Source organism: Triticum dicoccoides, chromosome 4A, assembly GCF_002162155.2.
Source record: "Triticum dicoccoides isolate Atlit2015 ecotype Zavitan chromosome 4A, WEW_v2.0, whole genome shotgun sequence".
Lineage (NCBI taxonomy): Eukaryota > Viridiplantae > Streptophyta > Magnoliopsida > Poales > Poaceae > Triticum > Triticum dicoccoides.
In genome coordinates, this window is record NC_041386.1 from 217,625,478 (window position 1) to 217,634,081 (window position 8,604).

Sequence of the window (8,604 nt, forward strand, 5' to 3'; positions counted from 1 at the left end):
GAAAGTATTCCCAGTGTTTGACGTTTTCGGACAGACGAATCAGAGGGGTATTGTTGCACGTTTGCTATGCTAGGGATGTGTGGCCGACGAACGGAGTGCGTATTCGGATCCATCTCGTTTTTCTGAGCAACTTTCATGTACAAAGTATTTTCATCCGAGATACAGATTATTTTATATTAATTTTCAAAGTTTTATTAATATGCTGGAATAAAATTAGTTCGAAAATTATATTAAATGAAAATGCTAAGTGCACCTAGTAGAGTGTACACAAAAGTCCACACACAGGCTGACATGTGGGGCTAGTGGGGTGCTGAGTCACCAGGGCCAACAGTCAACATTGACTGGGTTGACTGGTCAAATCTGGGCATTTGGGCCCAGATCTCATTGGGCCATTATTTTAAATAGATTGTTTATTTTGTCTAGTTAGTGGTGGGGTCCGTAAGCCATACTCTATGTAGCATCTAAGGTTACTGCTAATACCTGTTTTACCCACAGTCCTTTTTAAAATGTCTAATCTGAGAAAAAGGAAACACTAGCTGGCAGCACATACGCGCACGGGCTCGTTCGATGCGTATGGGTAGGGTGCCGCCGCTGCCTCCGATCTACGCGGCGGCTGATCTACTTCTCTGGCCGTCCGCCGCCGCCGGCCGGATTCCTCCTGCTCATGTGCCTCTGATTTGGATCGAAGTCACGGCGATAGTGGTGCGGCGGCAGCGGGGGAGGAGGCGAGGGTGGCAGCGATGGGTGGTGAGGCCTGAAGATGAGGTTGTCCTTGTAGGAGGATGCCGGGGACGGGCAGCGCGATGAGGGTGGCGCATCGAAGTTGGAGACCGGCGTGTGTTCCGGCAACGGGTGGAGGGGCAGCCGTGCGGTGGTGGGGAGCAGCGGGTCCGTGTCCATGGCCGGACCACCGGGGCTGGGGGTTTCTTCCCGGATTGTCGATGAATATACTTGGGGATTCGTGATTCTCGTGTCCCTTGATGCGGTGCGAGATTCATGGGGATTTGGGGCGAGGAAGATTGGGGTGCGATTCGGGGGGATCATGCCTCGGATTCTTGGGGTCGTCGGGGATGCGGTGATTGAAGGAGAAGACGGTGGAGATAGAGAGGGAGGGGGAGGCTTCGGATTTCAAAAATAGACTTGGCTCGTTCGATACTGCCAATTCTTTTGGTGCTGATTTTGAGTTGTTAAGAACCCTTGATTGATGCAAATCTTAATTTTGTTTTATGTGGAGCACCAGTGTTGGGGATATCTTGTTAAACATCCAGTTCCCCTGACATGCATGAACTGTTCAGTATAGGATTCCCATCTTATGCAGCTATGTTTGCTCTATTTACATTGTTTTCTATCATGTGTTATGTTTGCAACATTTCCCTATGCTTTGATTGATAATATGTATTTTGATGTTTTTGCCTAATTTGTGTTTACCTTTGTTTCATAGGAACTTGTCAAATCTTGGTCTGAAGGGAATGTTATCTCCTGAGATTGGACAGCTTACTAATATGCATTTTCTGTAAGCATACTCTATAGTTCCTCTGGTGACGTATTTTTCTGAACACTTTGGTTTTGACATAACATGTTTCACGCTTTCAACCATAAGATAGTATTTGGTATTTCTGAAACTACCAACTGAATAAGAGTCATTTTGCACTTTGATATAGGCTATCATGTTGAGCATAGTAGCAAAGCTGAAACTTCGTAGTGTGTATGTTTTCCTGATGAGGCTTATGACCTCAACTTTTGAGCTGTCAATTAAGGCACATCAATCAACTTGGCGTATGTTCTTTCTTCGAGTGTAGTTGGATACAAGACAGGTGTTTCTTCTTGGATCTAGGGGACTTTTGAGAATACAATTTTGCATGGATCAAATTCAAGTACCACCCAGTGCTTTATGTAGTTTTCCTATTGCCAATACCATAGTAAATCTATCTGTTGAATTATGTATGCCCATTCAGGCACTCACCAAGAAAGCATCTTATGTCTACAGATATTATTTTTTGTATCTTATGTACTTGTGAAATGATGTTCGCCCTTCAAACTTTTCTGATCTATTTTCCTTCCATCCATACAGTGTACTGCACAGGCACTTGTTCTATGGTATTATCCCTAGAGAGATGGGAGATTTACGAGAGCTGAAGGTGCAGGATCTGGGGTACAATAACTTCAATGGATCAATTCCATCAGAGCTAATAAACATTTTATCCCTGGAATTTATGTGCGTGCGAACTTTGATATATGTTTTTTTTCATTTCTGTTTTACTTCAAAACTTGACTGACCTTACTATTTGAATTGCAGCTTTCTTAAAAGAAACAGACTTTATGGTGATTTACCTCTTGAACTAAATGAGCTCATCAGTCTGTGTGAGTCTCAGGTTCGCCACAGCAGGACTTTCTCAAATAGGATGCCTGCTGCAAGGTTTGTCTAAGTTTTCTTCTACTTGCATATCTGAGAGTTAAACTCGTGATTATGCAAGGCTTGAGTTAAATTTTCAAATCAAACAGGGATTTGAGCAAGCTTGATTTTGGTTAAAAAATCCCACCCTGTTCCTGCAATCACATGTATGTTAATGATATCTGAAATATTTGAGAATTATCTGTTTCGACTCAAGAAATATCAGACTTCTTTTAGGAACATGTCCTCCACAAAATGGTAAATTATATCCGAGTCGGCATCCCTGAAACCCAGCCCAAATCCACATATAACCTCACTCTGGACGAACCCTAGACCCAAATCTCTAGACAATGCCATGTTGAAAGATAGGCTTGCGAAGATTCGGCTCAAGAATTCCTGAGGGTACTTCTGTCTTTATCATATTTGTTCTCACACCTTGGCCGTTGTGTTTTCCCGCCGCAACGCACGCGTCGACCCGCAATGTTGTATCTCGGAAGGACACCTTTCGGTATTTGGGGTCAATGTTGCAGGAGGATGGGGGTATTGATGAAGATGTGAACCATCGAATCAAAGCCGGATGGATGAAGTGGCGCCAAGCTTCTGGCATTCTCTGTGACAAGAGAGTGCCACAAAAGCTAAAAGGCAAGTTCTACAGGACGGCGGTTCGACCCGCAATGTTGTATGGCGCGGAGTGTTGGCCGACTAAAAGGCGACATGTTCAACAGTTAGGTGTGGCGGAGATGCGTATGTTGAGATGGATGTGTGGCCACACGAGGAAGGATCGAGTCCGGAATGATGATATACGAGATAGAGTTGGGGTAGCACCAATTGAGGAGAAGCTTGTCCAACATCGTTTGAGATGGTTTGGGCATATTCAGCGCAGGCCTCCAGAAGCTCCAGTGCATAGCGGACGGCTAAAGCGTGCGGAGAATGTCAAGAGAGGGCGGGGTCGACCGATTTTGACATGGGAGGAGTCCGTTAAGAGAGACCTGAAGGATTGGAGTATCGACAAAGAGCTAGCTATGGACAGGGGTGTGTGGAAGCTTGCTATCCATGTGCCAGAGCCATGAGTTGGTTGCGAGATCTTATGGGTTTCACCTCTAGCCTACCCCAACTTGTTTGGGACTAAAGGCTTTGTTGTTGTTGTTTTGTAACGCACGCGTCGACCCGCAGTCCTCATATGAAGTGAACCAGAAGCGGTACATGCGAGAGAAAAGAAAAACAAACCCAACCACCTGCACGACCCTTCCTCTTGATCCCATCTGGACCTTTAGTATTCTCGGGATTTATCTGATTATGATGATGTTCCATACTGCTCTGGAGCCGACAACTTTTTGGACTGCTCGATGTCTATAACCAATGAGACTACTTTTTTGGTTGTTGGCTGGAGGCTGGAGCTATCACTGTGACTGAAATTTTCTTTTCACCAAAGTAAAATTATATGGTCATCAAAACCAACGACATGTCAACACTTGTCAGCAGTTTGCAATTTGTATTGCAGTATGCGTAAGCCAATGGTCAGACATTGTTGTTTTAGTCAGGAAATGTAGAAAACGTGTTCATGATTTATGTAGATTGGACAGTCCCTTCAAACTGCAGTATTCGATCTTGAGCGGACAATCTAACTATATGTTTCCTTATAGAAAATTGACTAGATGTTCCATGAATTGACTGATTAGTTTGGCCCGATCAGATTAAACTAGGTCTTGATTTGAAGGTCCAGTTAGGGCAGCTGGTGCTGGTTTGTTTGTTGTAATACTAACTATGCTACTTAGACAGAGACATGTGGTCTTTCTCATTCCTCGACATTTTCCTTTGCTACCAAGATTTTTCATTCTAGGTTGTGGAAAAACGGATGTAGCATTCCTTCTACAAGTTGTCATGAGTTGGGACATAGAAGAAGAGAGCCGACGAGAAGTTGCACAGCTGTTTGCTCCGGTGTCGCTTCCAATGGCGTTGCGCAAAGTGCAGATTGCAGGCTAGATGCGTATGAGTCCATCCCTACGTCCACGGTGTCGAAGCATAGGAAATCAAGTCAATTAGATAGTATATCTGGTTATGAAAGTGTCTTTTGTGTACGCAGTTTTGCCATTATTTTGTAAAAGCTTTGAGTTTTTGATAATGTAATTGTCTTACTAATAACACTTTTAATCAATTCGTACCAAGGCTAATAGCCAAGTTATGCACAAATTGTTCATGTTTTCTTGATGACTGCTATTGTCAGAAGATTTTTTTCAGCATTTAAGTAATACCGATCCCACTTTCAGTTATGTATATGCAAAGGCCAGTAGCAAGGAAATGACTGCTCCTTGCTGGTCAGATATTTCCTATTTCCAGGCTTTACTCATTCTACTTTTCGCACCATGCTGATTTGTGAATGAGAACCTACATGATCATCCACCCTGATTTGTAATTCGTAGGCACGTCCAGACACTCAGGTATGCAATATGGTTTTGCTCTTTTTTGTGTGATTGTCAGCATTCCCCACTGTTTCTTACAATCAGAGAAAAACAAAAGGAGATTTCACTCTACAATGGATGTCTTTCTCCCAGGCATATGTAATTCCGCTGCTCTGATTGCCATCTATCTCCATCTATCTTTGATGGCGATGATGTTCTACCTCAACGCACTCCAGGTCTACCTCCACCAGGTACGGTGTTGTGAGGAAACACCCAAGGTAAATGTGTGTGCTAGATTAACTACAGATATATACATCGATCCCATGAGTGATCACCGTGTAAATCAGCAGCAGCCAGCAGTACACGAACTCTCTTATAAATACTGAAAAAAATATCCTACTTATTTTAACTCAAAATTAAGCTACTATTGTTCTAAAAATATTAGAATTACTTGACTTTGAAAACAATATTCTGGTTGAATTTAAGGTGACCAGCATATACTTAATGCTTTAGTTTAATCTTTCAAAGTGGAAGTTTAAAATATTTATTTTAGATTTATACGGTGGAGAAATTATTTGATTATAAATTATTATGGATTTTTAAATAACTTTAACATTAATTTAAATCCATATTGATAAAAGGCACTCAAAATCAAAAATAAATGCAACATAATTTAGATTATAATTATGTATTATTTGGAACAACCATTAGGAGCCGCCGAAACTAGCAGAGGAGGTTTGAGAAAGAGCTCGCAGGGTTAATAGCCGACGTGGTCGACCGGCGGATGACGTGGACGCTCTGACAAGGTCGAGCGAGCGGCTAAGCTTAGCCGTGCGGAACGTTTCGAAAGCCATGGGCGGAAAAGGCAATAATAAGCCACAATACAAATGGACGTGTGTTGAAATAGAGGGTATGAATTTGTGTAGGTCTTGAGTAATGCTTAATGTGGGAAGGAACATCTGATATTTCTTTTTCACATGTTGCATCACATAGTTTTTCGAAAGAGCAAAATATGGAAGTTTTTAATCATACTAATCCATGCACCACTACTCTTCCATCAAATGAAGGACATCAGGGTGATTTCTTGATGTCCAAAATTCATGCTTCGAAAAATGATAATCAATTTAAATTTATTACTACATTGATCAAAAATGGATATAAGAAATGTGAGTAATGGCATGTGTAGCAGGTTTTGCGTTTTTTTTCTCGTTGCAACGCACGGGCATTTGTACTAGTAATACTAATCCTAGTCTAATGGCCAGTCCGTTTGGTAGTGGCTCAAGCCATGCCTTCCCCTGGGCAAACCAGGGGCAGCACCGCATAGAGGCCACCACGGCCATGGCCTGGAGCAGCAGCGAGCAAGTAGCGAACATGCGCAGCGGCTGCGATGCGGCATGCGCGGGCTCGTGGCCCTGCGAGCCAGCGCGCAGTCAGCCAGGCGCAGGCGCGTAGGGGCGTGGCAGGGGCGTGCGTGGGCGCGGGTGGCAGCGGCGAGCGAGCGCGGGGGCGCAGGCGGCAGCAGCCGCGGGCGGCAATGGCAGCAGCGGCCGGCAGCAGTAGTGAGCAGCAGAGCAGCTACGGTAAGCAGCAGTATAGCGGTGGCGACAACAGAGAAGAAGCAACGAGCAAAGGAACAGCGGGCACATGTGTACACGAAAGCGGAGATCCGGCTACAGTGAACAACGGCGTAAACGACACGGATTGAAAGGGGAAAGGGGGAAACGGAACGAGGAGCTCACCACGTGCTCGATGGCGCAGTCGCGGAGGCCGCGGGTGGATCGGAACTGCGGCAACGACGACGAACATCGGCGATGTACGCGACGGAGATGAGCTCGATGGCGAGAGTACGAGCTGTCCCGGCTCGTTTCAACACACGTGGGTGAAGGAGTCGACAGTGTGGAAGCCCCTGAACTTGATCTCAGGCGACGAGAAGGCCGGTCGCCGTGACTATGATGATGGCCATGGCGAGCGCCGTTCGGATGCGTGCCGCAGAGAAGAAAACGGCGGGAGGGATGAGCAGGGAGAGGGCTAGGTTTGCTGGGGCGCTGAGGGGACTTATATATCGCCGGGGGGAGCGGCGGATGGGCGGCAAGCGGCCATCCACGGCCACGGACGCTGCGCGCGTGTCCACCCAGCAACAGAGGTAGGGGATGAGCATTGTTGGGCTGGGCCGGCTCCTGTAGCAGCCGGCTGCAAGTGCACAGTAGGGTTTAGTTTTTATTCCTTTTCTTTTAATTTGTGCTTTCTTTTATTTCCTACTGTTTTATACTAATTTGAGCCAAAAATGGATTTTGTTAATTGTGCAACTTAGCACAATAATATTAGGTGTTATTCGGAGTTCATACAAAAAGTTGCAAATTATGTCGAACAATTTGTAAATTTATTTATGTTAAGATAGTTCCATGAAAAGCTTTATGGGTCGATTAAAAAGAGCTTAGGGGCACTTTAACATTTCGAATAATATTTATTATTTCATGAAAAATTGTTAGTGAATATTTTCAACCCATGAAATATTTTTATTTTACCTTTCGAAATTTTTAATTGTTTGACTTGTTTTTTTGGAATATGAATTTGAATGAGGTTTGGATCAAAGTGAGGTTTAGCAACATTAATCGGATGACAAGGCACCATTAGTAGCGGGTTACTGTAGCTTAACTATCCGGGTGTCACAATTCTCGTCTACTACAAGAAATCTCATCCCGAGATTTAAGAGGGGGAGTAATAATGGGGAAAGGATTTGGTTACGAAATTCTAACGAGTCTTCTTGTTCTTGTCGCTCTCATCGGAGAGGGTGATTCTTCTCGTTGATGTATTCATTTCTTTGCTTCATATCATCGTGATGAAGTCGGCATCCTTTCTTTGGGGTCTTTGTCGAACTTACGAAAGGATACGGGGTAGCTTCGGAAGAACGAACCTCTACAAGGTTGCTTATCTGGTAGTTAACATCTGTGTAGGTGGCAGAAGTAACTCTCGACATGAAACTTTGGAAAATATCGAGAGCAAAGTAAGAAGGTATCATGAGAAGATTCGAACAGGCAGGTAATCATTGATGCCTAATCAGAAGGTGAAAGTGGATCACAGAATTAAATATTGTGTCTGATACCAGAATTGATGATCTCTTGGAAGGTGGCTCATGAACTGCATATGAGGTCATGCGGGAGGAATAACTTTGGGAACAAGAGGGGGTGTACAGGAGGGTCAAGTTTTGATCCTGTGGAACTGTGGGTTATGGGCCCAACATGTGGGTTAAAAGTAGAAGGAGCGGTGACCTCTTGCATTGTCATGATAGCAAGGCATGTCAGAGAATAACCGGTCAGTTATGTTGGCAGCATCGTTGGTACCAAGGGCGAGGACGAAGAGAACCATTTTCCTGCTCGTTGAAACGAGGCGGGCCAATAGGCAAGGTTCTCGTCCATCGGTGATTACCGGAATGTCATCAACAGTAGGAACAGGGTTACACTAGACAGGATGGTACACCGAGGTGTTTACATAAGCAGAAGAATATTACTGCTTAGATCATATAGATCCCAAGAAAGGTTAAACAAAACAATGGAAAGGAAAATGTGATCATCAGATTAAACAGAACAATGGAAAGGAAAATGTGTTTAAACACATAATTCAGGGGATATCCTTCCCACTGACAAGTAGAGCATGATATCCGTGACATGATATAAAGTAGAAAACCCTTTAGGTAAGGCGAGAGAAATTTAATGACATTACCCATACAATGGTGTTTGGATAATCGATAAAGAAATTTTTGCATTGTGCTTCAAATTTTCTTAATGAAAATCGGAGTATCACAAACATGCTTCG

General features: G+C 44.0%; 1 protein-coding gene across 5 annotated transcripts; it reads left to right on the top strand.

Moving 5' to 3' along the window:
• Window positions 1–531: 531 nt before the first annotated feature.
• LOC119285675 (probable LRR receptor-like serine/threonine-protein kinase At1g63430) lies at window positions 532–6,161 on the top strand. Of its 5 annotated transcripts, XR_005139647.1 has the most exons (6): window positions 532–1,513; window positions 2,072–2,215; window positions 2,297–2,416; window positions 4,660–4,830; window positions 4,945–5,069; window positions 5,503–6,161. XR_005139647.1 is itself a non-coding variant. In XM_037565013.1 (4 exons), the coding sequence occupies exons 1-4, from the start codon at window positions 1,404–1,406 to the stop codon at window positions 4,760–4,762; spliced, it is 477 nt and encodes a 158-aa protein (XP_037420910.1). In that variant the 5' UTR covers window positions 532–1,403; the 3' UTR covers window positions 4,763–6,161. The 5 variants fall into 5 exon arrangements, 3 of the variants coding, with proteins under 3 accessions (XP_037420910.1, XP_037420909.1, XP_037420908.1); XR_005139646.1 differs by having other exon boundaries at window positions 4,945–6,161; XM_037565013.1 differs by having other exon boundaries at window positions 4,660–6,161.
• The last annotated feature ends 2,443 nt before the right edge of the window (window positions 6,162–8,604 follow it).

Bases quoted from the DNA above. Each gene is read 5' to 3' on its own strand.
- LOC119285675 (XM_037565011.1), top strand. From the start codon at position 1,404: ATGTTTTTGCCTAATTTGTGTTTACCTTTGTTTCATAGGAACTTGTCA. The intron at 2,216-2,296 runs GTGCGTGCGAAC...TTTGAATTGCAG, and splicing joins ATTTTATCCCTGGAATTTAT to CTTTCTTAAAAGAAACAGAC. The intron at 2,417-4,232 runs GTTTGTCTAAGT...TTTTCATTCTAG, and splicing joins AATAGGATGCCTGCTGCAAG to GTTGTGGAAAAACGGATGTA.